The following is a 14,575-nucleotide window of genomic DNA, read 5'->3' as shown; positions in this document are numbered from 1 at the left end:
CTTTAATTAATATCACAATCGAATCTTGTATGTTTTTGCTTGTTATGTTATTAAAATATAATATTGCTAGGTTTTTAAATGTTCATATAAATGTTTTTTTTGAAGAAAACAACCATTTTTTTGGAAATTTCAAGCTAAAATCCAAAAGGTAGTACTCAATAAAAACGACATTAGTACATAACTTTTAAAAGTGTTCACGTCAGAAACACTAACTTAAGATTTTTTTTAAATTAAAGTCTATTGCTTTGTATAGTTTAATCCTCTGTGAGGAAATTGCTCGTGAGTTTCCATTGACAAAACATTTGTAAAAAAAACATATTGTGGTTGTTTTTTAGCAGGTGATTTGGCAGCTAAAACTCATAGAGATTTACTTAGCTAAGACTATTTTAGAGTATTATATTAGGTAAGAAATACGGACTAATTAAAAATAATTATTTGATGTGTTATTTTATTACTAATATGTTATTGAATAATTTTGATTCTTCGCGTTATATATTATTTTTTGTAAATAATAAGATTATGGTCACCGAGGCTATATAATTGTATATATTGAATATTAATAAGAAATGAATACGAAATGTTTGAGATTTATATTTCGTACTTAATAGTTTAAAATTGGTAGAAAAAAATGTTTTTTTAGGATATACTAAATAATTTTAACCATGTTTTAGACCAGTTGGAGCTGCAATAGTTGTATGTACTTATCATTTGCTGATCACTCGTCTATATGTTCGGACGCACTAGTTTTTAATGCAAGAACTTTGTTAATAAATCGATATTTTACAGTTAAAGTTGTTATTTCATTTGATCCTTCGAGTCGGATATTTTGAAAATAAGCAATTTTATCTTGCGTATGATCTTTATTGGTATTTATAAACCAAAATATTGCAATTATTTGTCACAAGTCACATAATAGAGGGTAAAACATATATTTTACGTTTCTTAAAATCGAAGGACCATTGCTTTTTAATATTATTGAACAAACCTGCTGTTATTAAACATTAGTGTGAGTCATATGCATTGACCAAATAAATAAAATAGTATGTACTTCATAATTTGTATAGATTTGTCGCTATCACACGAACAGTAGTGAGTCATTAATTCTGGGAACTCGAAACTTCTTCAAACATATCAATTATTGGTACGTAAAATGAACTGAATAATTGATTCACTGTCCACAGAATGACTCGTAGAAAAATAGAGAAGTTTAACAGCACGAGCTAACTGTGGTGTACCCAGTAAACACAATTAGTCAAAAGTGTATTGCATTACCCTTGCATTTGATACAATAATTGCCCACGCGGTGAATTCATTCAGGGGGTTGTCGCTTTAAATATTCAATCGGTTTTCTATCTCGCTCGTGTATCATTTATCACATACGTCAGAGTGGGTCAACCATATTTTTATAAGTTGTATTTAAAAAAGAAAGCTCCAACGTTCAGTCGTATGCCGGAGTCAGCAGGGAGCGGACGTCCCGCGATGCTGGCTCGATCACAACCGCTAGCAGAAATGCTATCGCGGCGTCACTACTTTCGAATAATTAGACAAATTATCACTATTCCCAGATACTCTAAGATGAGTTAATTTATATCGATTTAGTTGAGTTTTATGTATTATTTATAGTTTGTTTCGGAGCTCGGCCGAAGGTCGCGTCCTTTAATCGATGAACAATTATAAGTGACAGCGTGTGAATACCCGCGTGTAGAGACACTTTTTGATACATATATATTTATTTATATAAATTAGTGCCAACGCATAACCTAGCTTAGTATACGGGGACTATATATTTATCTAACTGAGGGAACTGTTAATAAATTGCATCTTCATGGAATATGGGCATCTGTTTAGACACTGGTGAGTAAACAAACATGATAAACACGCAAACCAGCAATCAAAGAAAATGAGAGATTATACACATCAGTTCATCCCTTCTGGGTAGATAAAATACGGTAAAATAATCAAAGGATAATCATTATGATCCAACGAGAAGAAACGGTTTCATGGAAACCCGTCACTTACTAGCCGTGGGTTTATACTGCTATAACACTTAAAATAAAAAAACAGAACAAGTATAAATGGAAACGCACTGTTATAGATTCTATGTTTGTTTATGAACTAGAGCCTAGGATTAGATTTTGATCAAGAATCCGCCTTTTGAATTGTCGTCAAAGTAACAAAATATACGATATCATTAGTCACAACACAATTTAATATCGTAAAGCGCTTCCACCCATCATTTATTAAACGATTTTAACCCAATCAGTTGTTATGGAAAACATTAAAAACAGCTACAAACTCTATTAACAATGTAGTAGGTTCATCATTAAAGTAATCACCAAGTTCCGGGTTCGATTCCTCTTTTGTGCCAATGAGTTTTCAAATTTCATATGCATTTATACAGCGGTGATGATACCTGCATATATTATCATCTCCGTGGCCTTATAAGCCACAAAGTTTTATAAATCTTAAAGTTATGGCTTAATATTTAGGGACGGCCGCTTGCCTGTCGTCAATTTAACCCTACTTGGGACGAATAAATCAAAATTATATATTTATTTAACCTGTACTGTGATAGAGACCCTTTCTGGGGAAGTTTATGCACTATTTATAAATTACTTATTATAATAAAATTTCTTGTCTGTCCACTGTCGAACGCAGTGACAAAAAACCATAATAAACAACGATGTTTAGAACAAAACAATGAGGAGCAGGACAGAGAGACAGAGAGCTACGGGGGATCGCGCAGAGGCCGCGAGAGCGCGTGGGGTCGCACCACGCCGCCCGCAGCAGCCTTTCCCATGCAGAACTCCAGCCACGTCAAATTCGAGCCTCCAACCGTGCCCGTCATATTCGTACTTGGTAAGGGACACTTCTTTCTGGCCGGCTTTATTTCTCACGATAGATGATTAAATATAATAAAAAAAGATTCAAGAATAACAGTAAAAGTTACCGACTTATCTGGCGCTTTATTTAACACATTGGTCAGAATAGTACTCTTGTACCCGAAGTGACAAATCAAATACTATAAGATTGTCTTTGGTAACAATCAATCACGCTAGCACTTTGACAGACCGCTGACAGTGCTCGCACCAACGTGGCCATTCCTTAAGTCAAAGTTTTACGGCGATAATCCTGTCGTTTCCCTTGGCGCTCTTGAAGCCGTTATTTCTAGTATAAGTTGACACTGATTACGAGATTTGTGGTGACCAGGAGGACCAGGCAGCGGCAAGGTGACGCACTGCGACACGCTGGCACAGGAGCGGCGTGGCCTTGTGCACGTCAATATGACCGACCTGCTGCAGCAGTACGCCATCGGGAACGGTGAGTATATGTCCTCGATTATTGGTTCCTACCAAGGAAGAAACCGAAAGAGAAGTGGGTCTACTGAGGAAGTACCACAGTCTTACTAACGATAGAGATGCAACGAGGATCCTTATATTACCACCCACTGCTTTTCAATTAATTCATTTTTAATATTGATTATTTCCTTCTTCGTCCTCTTTCGTTTAAGGCAAGTCATCTCTAAATCTTTCATAGAGGAGAGAATGACTCATATTCAAAGGTTTTTTTAAACAAATATTTGTGATTGGGTTGGTTTTTTGACCTCGTTCAGTTAACGAGATGGCATTAAGCTATGTAAAAGTAATAAAACAAAATGGTAGCTAAGTATTTATTTTCCATCAGGATGTAATAAGTGCTTGTGCATGATAACATAAAAGTATAATCGTAGCTTCGTTGGTCATTGCCAATGGCGAGGTACAATATCGCCGGACGATCGATGTGCCTCTACCACGAACAACATAGTCAACAATTCATATGAGACGATTACCGTAAAAAATATTATAAACTTGACAACACAAACGCAAATTATGACATGTTTACATTTCTTATTGGCAATTCCATGCGTTATTTGTGCAGAGCTTTCGCCAATTGAAGTCTGAGTTCTTTTATTTGTCAATCTTGAGTCAACTGTACACTTGATTGCCAATTCTCCTTATTGACAAATAAAGATATTGCAAAAATGAACGCATTATTTATTTATAAACACAGAACTTTGAATTAATTTCTGTTTTAAAACATATTCTTTTAAAACACTACTGTACGCAACAACATTGAATAAATAGCAACATAAAGCTGTCGTATCAAAGGACAGATAAGGCTAATTCAATTGATACTACGTTAGCAGGCGCTCGGGGGCTTTGGTGAGGGAAGGGGAGGGTATAATAGACACCAATGTGTTAAATTGGACGATTAGAAGAGGGTTCGTGGGAAGTACCAGCTGAGACCCTGTCTCCCCTCAAGGACCGACCTCGTTTTATTATTTGTAGAGCGCGACATACCCACCTTTTACACATCCATATTTGTAAATATTGCAAACTAAACATTATTTAGGTGATTTGAAAGAAATGTCAGTGTAATGCCAATCAAAGCTTGAACCGTTTTGCAAGAAAACTATAGAATACAATATACCCCATTAAGCCAGATCACTGTCAATAAGCTACTAAAGTTCAGGGAATTGGTATGCATTTCATCCAAAGGTCATCATCGAAGAGGCATTCAATTAGAAGAATATTACGTTATTTTCACCACGCTCGTTATCATCAGACATGCAAGACTTTGGATCGCTGTCGAGCCGCACTGTCACGGAGGTTCTCATGCTGGAGATGAAGATGGCCCCCGCTGCTGCCGCCTACCTCGTGTCCGGCTACCCGCGTTCCATGCGCGACCTCGCTGAGTACACCGACAAGGTAATAATTTTCTATTTACTTCGTTATAGTTGAAATACCACGATCACATAGAAGGCAGGCGTGACTCTTTCCCTTACCACCCTTTTCTTATAAGAAAGGGATGGAAAGGAGAAGTGGATTTGGCGGTGGAGGGAACATATATAATTTTTCTGTGTGTCCCCTCGGCTGTCTATTAAAGGGCAAATCATCTGCAATTGCCGACGTCCATGAGCAGCAGTCCCATCACTATTTAGTCGTGTTCATGTTGCCGCTTGCTTATTTGCCAACTTATGATATAAAAAAAATGTAGGCTCCATACTATATTTATCATGTTCAAAATAATATTATTACTTTAGACAACTAGCAATATGGCCGTCAACAGAACATTGTTTATTAACAGTTATGCTGTGCGTACCCCGCCCTTGACATACTGCTACCGATTTTTGTCAGCTCTTTCAGGAATCGATCAACAATGGCGTACGAATCGACTATTGAAAGACTTTTGGTGGATTAATTTACCTGTCATCATACTAAGAAACTGTGTAAAAGTCTTTGTGTTCCTAACAATAAAGGTGGCTAAACCGTCATTTTCTAAGTTAAATATAAAAACGATTTTACAAAAACAGGAAATTAAGTTATAGTAAAAAGAAACTTAATTAGTAATCGTAGTTATTTCGCTCTTATTTAAGGGGCAAAAAAATTGAACGTTTTCAATAAAGTTAAAATAAGAAATTATTATATTTATTAGTCCACGAAATAAGCCAGTTGAAAAATTGGAATTGAAAATCTTAAATCTCATGGATGAGAGATGAGATTAATTTTTTTATGTGTCAACATTGAACTAGCTGAAGAGCGTCCACCCAATGTGTCGATTGCCAATCGCTCTATCAACGGTCTCCTTGTTGTTAGATCCAGACGGTGAACGGCGCGGTGGTGGTGAGCTGGCGACAGCGGGTGCTAGAGCGGCAGATCGAGTACGGCGCTCGGCTCGGCCATGTAGTGCTCAGCCTGGCGCGCATGGAGCTCGCCCACTTCTATAGACACGTCGTGCCGGTCGCAGACTACTTTGATCACACCGGCATGCTGATTGTGGTCAGTGGTCACTTAACATCTCTGTAGTGTGTAAGACATGCTTATTGTGGTCAATCTGTCCTTAATTTTTTGTGAATGTCAGAGCTGAGAGTTGGAAAGGTATGAGTATAACATGTTTTCTTCTTCAACGCATTTCCGGCAAACTTCCTCATAGTGTTGTCGGGTCGTTCACGCAATCCATTCTTTTCTTAGATCTAGGGTAGGTCAGTAGAGTCTTATTTTTAAATTAGTAATTGTGAACGTATCGGAAGACCGTTGATCACCTATGTTTACATTAAGAACAACTTGATATTCCATAAATCTTACTAATATTATAAATGCGAATGTTTGGATGGATGGATGAATGGATGTTTGTTTGAAGGTATCTTCGGAACGGCTCAACAGATCTTGATGAAATTTGGCATAGATGTAGAGCACAGTCTGGAAGAACACATAAGCTACTGATAAAGGTTTTTTTTATTACCGTGCGGACGGAGTCGCGGGCGACAGTTACTTACGTTATAAATACAAATCTAAATGCGTTTATTCGCGAACATGATTCGAAACAACGGGGCTATCTAGAGCGCTTTATTAATACATTTCACGCGCAATTTTCTTTTTTTTTAATCAATAATGTTATCTGTATTTTGAGTTGGTGTTTAATAAAAAAGTGACGTCAAAGCTTTATCGGTTATCGGTTATGCTATTTAATATTCAATTTATTGCTTTAATCATAGTTAATAAATATATTATCGGTGTTATATTTCAGTGTTTTTTTTGTAGAGCATAATTGCATCATTTTCTCAATCTTTCAACCGGCCCATTAGCTCAGTTGGTTAGAGCGTCGTGCTAATAACGCGAAGGTCGCGGGTTCGATCCCCTCATGGGCCATTACATTTTTGCTCAATGGTAGAGTATTTTTATTAAGTCCTAATGTAGAGCGACTTGATGAACTTATCGCAAACCCTAAGCCTACTCAGATAAATATAAGAATGCAAAATTTAATAATCCCATAAACTAAAACACCAACAAAAACAACCGTGTAATATGGTTTATTTTTGTTTTTGCAAAAAATGCGTTTTGGCCCATGAGGGGATCGAACCCGCGACCTTCGCGTTATTAGCACGACGCTCTAACCAACTGAGCTAATGGGCCTGTTAAGAGATTCTTGTATAAAGTCAATAAAGTACAAAATTAAGAGCAATAATAGCAATAAATGGGCTTCTAGAGGTATATTTTTTCAAAACATTCAACCAAATGGTCATAGTTTCTAAGAACAGAGTATCGACTCTTTGTTTCTTTTATCGTATCTTTATTAACTATTATAATTAAATATATTCTTTAAATCGAATGTTAATTTCTGTATCGTCTAATATCTAAGAAACCGGCTATATATTTGAATTTCTACCAATAATTATTCGTCCACAAAACAATGAAGAATTCATATAAAAGCCTTGCTTATGTCATTACTATAACAGTAGAGGGCGGTAAGCCGATAGTTTTCTTATAAAATATGCATCACTAGAACGTTTAACTAACAATTTCTTCAGAAAACATCGACATAGCGTTCGCATGCAACTATTCTTTCAGTTGCTTTTTAACATATTTTTTTTTAAATTACGTAACTTCTACGTTTGTTATTACACATTTACGAGTATAATATTGTGATTCTAGCGAAATAATAAGTTTAATAATTCGACAAGTTTTAGGTAGGTTACATAAAATATTGACTTCGTCTTCGTTAGTAAAATATTGGCCCATGAGGGGATCGAACCCGCGACCTTCGCGTTATTAGCACGACGCTCTAACCAACTGAGCTAATGGGCCAGATGATCATTTTACCAGAAAGTTGTATTGTGATATTATAAACAAACAATAGTTGATTCAACAATTCTGGTTTAGTATTCTGGGTTATATGAATTTCGCGAATTAAATTGAACTTGCAGGTCGAGTCGAAGTGGTATTGAACGCGTTAACATCCTCCTGAATTGATTATACCGCGAGATATAAGTGTGAGGCCAGAGAATTAGATAGATGCCAATATCGTTGCTATACAGAAATGATATTACCTTTTTTTATATCATAATGTGGCAAACGAACAGACGGTCACCTTAATTCGCCGTAATAGCGAAGCGACCGCTGCCCATAGACATCCGCAATTCCAGATGCGTTGCCTAACTTTAATCTACGGAGGAGGGGACACATAGAAAGTGGATATTTCCCCTTTCCCTATAAGAAAAGGAAGAAAAGGAAAAGAAAACTAAAATAAGGTCATCGGCATGCACACGACAAAATGCGGAATTGCTTCCGCTTCACGTCTGTCTTCAGTGTGGTCGTGATATTTCACCAGGCGAGCCGACCCATTCGTGTCATCAAATTAGTTCATATAAGTTATTATGTACGGAGACGGAAGTACTCGGTGTGGTTGACAAATCGATGTTCATCAATAAATTAGTTGTAGACGTTTCGCCGCGACGCGTCGCATCGATCGCCCGCCGACGGTCAACGTACAATGTCACCTGTCAAAAAAATACGCTGTTGATCGTTTGACAACGATTTAAATTACCAGTGTAACAGAAGCACTCAGACTCGTTAAATAGCCATTCAGAGACCATCTTAGTATAGATTTCTCATATTAAATGTTCAGGGACCAATTATCGACAGTGTCTGTGTGCGAAAACAAACACATTTGCAGTTGCTCTGGCACACGTTTGGTCACTTATCAAGTTAATGTAAAAATAAAATTGTGACATATAACAAATGGGACATTAGAATTATAATGATTTTCAGATTAAAGCATCAGATCTCTATTAAATAAAGGTCCCAAACGAACTAATAACACTGATGAACAAGTGATAACAGTGGTAGACGCCAGCAACAACAACATCAGTTGCACGAATCGGCCGGCTCGCCCGATGAAATACCACGACCAGACAGAAGTGGAAGTAATTCCGCGTTTCGTCTGATGAGTGTGGTGCCGGAAGCCTAATTTTAGTCCTCTTTCCGTTCTCACCCTTTTCTTATAAGGAAAGGATGGGAAGGGGAGGTGGATTTGATGGAGGAGGAGGTGCATTGGAAGGTTAAATATTCTATTTTTGTTCGTTTCCTCCTTCGTCGATTGAGGGTAGGCAACGCATCTGCAATTGCGAATGTCTATGGGCAGCGGTCGCTTTGCCATTTCGGCGAATTTATGTGGCCGCTTGCTCGTTTGCCACCTTGTAATATAAAAAAAAGTTTCTTATACCAAAATCTCCGTTTAAAACATAATATGTTGTTATCTCTGTTTTGTCAAAGAGAGGAACGACGATATATTTTTAAACTGAGTTTTGTGAACAAAATGCGGATTCGGCACTGTTCTTATTTCAATTATTCCAAGTAAATGACAAAGCTACAAAAATTATGACTTAAAAGTATGACGTAACTTGTCGTGCGAACTTGCAGCTGTAATAAAAGATTAATGAACAAATGAATGAATGGTGTACGATGTTTCAGCTCTTTTTGTTAGAAGTTTTAAGGCATGTGTAGATATTTTTTTAACTTTAAACAAAACTTTCAACTATATTATGTGTCGTTTTTATTCCTTGAAATGATAGGCCTACAAAAACATTCAGTTAACTTTAGTTCGTTAAAGAAATAATATGGCAAGTACAAATTAAGAAAGTGTGCCACCAAATTATAGAGAAAGTAAACTGACCGAAATACAGTCAGCTGGCGATATTCGCTGATGAATAAATAAAATAAACGTTAGACGGCTCAGCGGTCATCAGTTACAAGTCGTTTTATGAATTTTTGAGTTCGTCCAGATGGCCGGTTGGCGTGCTGCTAGGTCTCATTTCTTATGCAATTTCATTAGACTATAATCAAACTTTTCATAATTGAATACTTTCTTTTGAGTTTCTTTGGTGACGTGTGTTTGTTGTTTAAGTTACATCCATTTATGTTTAACTAGCTGTCGCCTGCGACTCCGTCCGCGCGCAGTTAAAAAAAAAATGAAAAATAGATGTTGGCCGATTCTCAGACCTACTGAATATGCTCACAAAACTTCATGAGATAAGTCAAGCCGTTTCGGAGGAGTACGGTGACGAAAACTGTGACACGAGAATTTTATATATTAGATGATGAATTGTGTTCAATATTCTTTTACTGTTTTTTTTTTCAGTCCTAATGTAGGGCTACGTAAAATATCATATCGTGTTTCAAATAATTGATGTTTTTTCTAATCTCATATAGACTTTCTGGTCATTTCGATGTTGTATTGTTTATTTTAGGTGAACGGTGAAAGAAATCCCGAGGAAGTGTATAAGGATTTCCGAGCCGCTGTCCTGAAGATCTTGGGCACTGCGGAAGACGAGAACATTAACGGCGTCAGCGGTGTAGGGCCTGATGGTATACCGGGGGAAATAGTCGGCGTAGAGCCGGCGCCCATGGGGATTAGAGGCAGGAGCGTCAGGAGTCAAATCAGTCCTGACGGCAGGAGGCAAGTTTCTGACGGGAGGAGGCAAGGTCCCGATGTGAGGGGTGGCCAGGAGCCAGTGGTGGTCGACGAACCTTTGCCGGCAGCAGTGCCTGTCGTCTTGCCTGTTAACGGAAATGTCGAAAGGATCGTTAGTCCAAAGGTAACACAAACTTAGATTTAGGCAACTAAATTTAGAAATAATATATTATTTACCGTTTTGATATTCAGCGGATTCACATTATACAAAATTTATTATTTTTTACATCATGGCCAGTTTGTAATAAAGAAAAGGTCGCAGGTTCGATCCCCTTATGCGCCATTTCTTTTTGATAAAACACGGATTCACGGATTCTTTTCTATGTCTTCCGTTGTACACTTTTTTCAGACTCTTATAGTTTTAACTGATGTCGTAATATGTGGTTTTTACTTTAGGTTATTGTTATTCCAGACGAAGGTGATCCGAGTACGCGGTGCGGCGACGCGCGCATGCGTGGTGTGCGTGGTGGGCGGGCCCGGCAGCAACAAAGCCTCGCTCTGTCAGCGCGCCGTCGCGCACGCAAACGGCTGGACACACTACAGGTATGTAGTTTAAAATGAACGAACTTAGGTCTATCATTGAGATATCACCTGTAATTATAAATTAAAAAAACACTTCATTATAATTATGCTTTTGGCATAAAATATACTTCGCATTAAAAACTAATACCATGTTGTGCGCCTATAGCTTGGGCCAGCGTCTCCGTTCGCTGGCGGAGTCGGGCGGCGGGGCGGCGTCAGACGGCGCGCTGTGCCGCGCGGCGGTGTCCGGCGGCGAGCTGGTCAGCAACGAGCTGGTAGGCCGGCTGGTGCGAGCTGCAGTCAGCGACGCCGCTCGCACCGGACACGGACTCGTGCTGGATGGGTACCCAAGGGACTTGCAGCAGCTGAATGTGTTCGAAAAGGAGGTGAGATTGTGTTAAAATATAGCTCCATTCCGTTTCAATTCTTTTTGTTAGCGTGTAATCATAACTTTCCTGATAACCTGAAATGGGCGCATTTCTTTGTCTATAATAATTTGTCATGTTCACAAGTTTCTTATTTGTAGTTCAAGATATCACCCCGCATGGTTCTGGTGGACTGCTCAAAGCTGCAGCTGGGCCGGGGCCGGCGAGACGACTCCGTGGCCGCCTTCCGCCGCCGCCTGGAGGTGTTCCGCGAGCTCAGCCTGCCCATGCTGAAGACTCTCGACCAGCAGCACAGACTTGTTATCGTAAGAGTTTGGTTATTTTGTTTGAAAATAATGCTCCAAGACTGCTTTTATCGCCGAAGAAACAGTCGCATAATTTAAATAAAATATTCACGAAAAACGAAACCTTCTATCGTGTTTCTTTTCATTTATATTATACAATTTCAGTTCAATTTATCGCATATTAAGTAATTACGATATTTATAATAAAAGCATCATTTAATGTAATTCCATTTAAATTGGCGTTTTTTTTTTCAAACTTCAAATCATGATTTTAAATAACATAACAATATCATATAACCAGGTGGATGGCGACACGGATTCAGCAGAAGTACAGGAAGAGTTCACACGAGTGCTGCTAGAAGAGATGGAGAAGGCAGAGGCGCTGGTTTCCATGCCGCAGAACAGTCATGATACCATTACACACCAGCCAGGTGATAATATTGACAAAAAGGGCTGGCCCATGAGGGGATCGAACCCGCGACCTTCGCGTTATTAGCACGACGCTCTAACCAACTGAGCTAATGGGCCGGTTAAGCACTGCAGCTGAAATATCGCATCTGATAAAATAAAAAAATCATTAAAGAAAAGATTCGTATTTAAAGATATATCGATACTGTATAATTAATTCACTTTATCTTGTTTTTTTTTTAATTATTTTTAAATTTAAATCATCTCACGAGAGTCCTTAAGACTTTACTTGTGTTTTCCTTTATTCTTTACGTCTTTAAATATTATTTTTGACAGTACAAAATAACTATATTAATATTTTTTAGAGGAGACATCACTACCCCATTACGAAATGACGCGCGCCAACGGTGTGGCCAACGGCGCGAGCCGCGCACACAACGGCGCCCTGCACAACGGCGCCCTCACTAACGGCTTTGCCGCCATCGCTAATAATAAGGTTAGTTGCTATAAAACTATTAAAACTGTTCTGATTTATATTATACCAATATAGTAGAATTCTGTACAGTAGCGCTGGCCTGGACTGTTATGACTTACTGGCGCCATTTAATGTTTATTTTATGCCAGTTGTATCCGAGCGCTGCTTTTAAGCGCTACTGTCATATTGTTCTAGCATAATGTAAGCCAGGGATTTAAAAAATAATTCAATGTTTAATCTATTCCCTTTGACCATTAGTCCAAGAACATTATTAACATCTAAGTGTATTTAAAAACTATATGACAACATGTTCTATGTTAGTGTTTCTGTAGTGTAGTGTAGTAGTGTAGTGGGTTAAAGATTCTTCTTCTTGAGGTGCCTCTCCGACTACCGAAGGTTGGCGGTCAGTTCTCCATATTTCTGTTTATTCAACAAAGGAATTCAACAACGTATCAACTGAGCTACTTTTAGTAAGAAATTTAGAGGTTAGCTGTCAACATTTTTAGGTTAGAGAATCTTTATTTATAATTTTATTTGTTGTTACAGGTGAAACCTATTATAAACAATGTAAACAGGATTCCGACGATCTCGCAAATGACACACGACGACGTCAAGAGATTGTACCAGCAGAATAATGGAGACGTTTCCCTCATAAATCATATTTGACCAAACGGCGTAATAAAACAACTTAGAACTACGAAATAAACGTAAAATACAAATATAACATAACCAAAAAGTTCTGATGTTCTACTAAAAATTTGCTCCCATAACTTTTGTTTATAAAAAGAATATCGGGACTGAAACGTCTTTAAATTTTATAATTTTAAAATTACTTATAATAGACACTGTTTATAAATATATATCGTAAACAAATATATGTTACATAAAATGTCTGGCAAATAGAATAAAATATAAAAATTTAAAAATGGATATTAAGCACGATAAATTCATTTGAATGTTCGAAAATTAATTTATAACACGTACCTGAAATCAAATTGTAGAACAATGAGATAACGTGAAATGTGCCTAAAGTTATAGTTTTAATAGAATATATTTAAGTACACTGTAGTTTTAGATTAATTTATATATCAATTAGCTTAAGATAGTAATAACATTGCAACTTGTAAAGTTATAAGAAAATTTCATTAAAATAAATGATTTAAAAATTTGTATTGATATAGTTATATTTAATTAACAAAATTATTGTTACAACTTACGTAATTAACTGTAATTAATAATTAATCTAAAAATTAGAACATTAAAATACGCACACAAAAGTCAAGTGCCTTAACACTATGTGGTATTTTAGATTAACGTCTAAATTTGGATAAATTTGTATTAATTGATGTTAAAGTTAAAATAAAATATTGGTACTTTAAAAATTTATATATTCTGTACCTATATCATTTTACGTTTAAAGGTTAACGCGCATTCGTCGATTTGTCCATGACACTGGCATTTCGACTTGATGGCGAGTGGACTCGTCTCGTCAATGCAACGCCTCGCGCCCGGGCGCAAATCGACCCGTGCCAGGGAGAATTACATAACGTTTTGCTAGCAAATTTAAATGTTGGTCGCGCTAAACGGGCGACGGCGCGGCGAGGCGGTGCGGTGCCCAGTAGGCGACGAGTTGACGAGTCCGCGTTAACCTTAAATGTATATTTAGTACAAACTTGAACTTATTTACAGTAAAGACATACCTATTTTTATAATCGATGTGACTACATGAGTCCAAATGTAACTTTGCATACGATCTCATGTTCAATTTTTTGTGAAACGGAACGTAAATCAAATAATTAACAGAAATATTTAATATACATGTTAACAAAAAACTTAGAAACGATATAAGTAAGTAATATTGAAAATATTGTTTAATAATATAAGATATTATATAATTAAATTAAAACTGATATCACTTAGATGTATACTTTCACGAAATCGGGGCCAACTTAGAATTTAGATACAGTAGTCAACAATTATTAGATTTAGTAAAATTTTCACAACTAAAAATATATGTAATTTATTTTATTTAAATGATTACAATATAACATGTAACCGAGTTGCCATTGGCATAATGCATTTACGAAAATAAATGTTGACAAAATAAATTTAATAAGACCTGAATGTGTAATTATATAGTTTAGTTGGTGTTTGTTTTTTTAGTTCACCTAAAAGGTATTTAAATTTTTCAATGTTGTCAGTTGTCTGTG

At 37.0% G+C, this 14,575-nt stretch overlaps 1 protein-coding gene and 4 non-coding genes across 5 annotated transcripts; 2 read left to right on the top strand and 3 right to left on the bottom strand.

Annotated features, from left to right (window-relative positions):
• The first annotated feature begins 1,576 nt into the window (after positions 1-1,576).
• Positions 1,577-13,089, top strand: LOC106712734 (adenylate kinase isoenzyme 5). Its single transcript, XM_045678750.1, has 12 exons — positions 1,577-1,854; positions 2,692-2,859; positions 3,211-3,321; positions 4,606-4,748; positions 5,637-5,819; positions 10,067-10,414; positions 10,703-10,833; positions 10,979-11,198; positions 11,339-11,503; positions 11,784-11,913; positions 12,256-12,386; positions 12,912-13,089. The coding sequence occupies exons 1-12, from the start codon at positions 1,833-1,835 to the stop codon at positions 13,029-13,031; spliced, it is 1,872 nt and encodes a 623-aa protein (XP_045534706.1). The 5' UTR covers positions 1,577-1,832; the 3' UTR covers positions 13,032-13,089.
• On the top strand, positions 6,616-6,689 carry Trnai-aau. The gene has a single exon. It is a non-coding gene; the product is annotated as a tRNA-Ile (tRNA).
• Positions 6,880-6,953, bottom strand: Trnai-aau. The gene has a single exon. It is a non-coding gene; the product is annotated as a tRNA-Ile (tRNA).
• Trnai-aau lies at positions 7,552-7,625 on the bottom strand. Its single transcript has one exon. It is a non-coding gene; the product is annotated as a tRNA-Ile (tRNA).
• Trnai-aau lies at positions 11,937-12,010 on the bottom strand. Its single transcript has one exon. It is a non-coding gene; the product is annotated as a tRNA-Ile (tRNA).
• Positions 13,090-14,575: the final 1,486 nt, after the last annotated feature.

This window comes from Papilio machaon, chromosome 1 (assembly GCF_912999745.1).
Source record: "Papilio machaon chromosome 1, ilPapMach1.1, whole genome shotgun sequence".
Taxonomy (NCBI): domain Eukaryota; kingdom Metazoa; phylum Arthropoda; class Insecta; order Lepidoptera; family Papilionidae; genus Papilio; species Papilio machaon.
This window is presented reverse-complemented; position numbering and strand designations above follow the sequence as displayed.

What these genes read in the sequence shown, in the direction of transcription:
- LOC106712734 (XM_045678750.1), top strand. Translation starts at nt 1,833, where the DNA reads ATGGGCATCTGTTTAGACACTG. An exon ending in GCCCGTCATATTCGTACTTG is followed by an intron (nt 2,860 to 3,210) that starts GTAAGGGACACT and finishes TGTGGTGACCAG; the next exon opens with GAGGACCAGGCAGCGGCAAG. An exon ending in GCAGTACGCCATCGGGAACG is followed by an intron (nt 3,322 to 4,605) that starts GTGAGTATATGT and finishes CGTTATCATCAG; the next exon opens with ACATGCAAGACTTTGGATCG.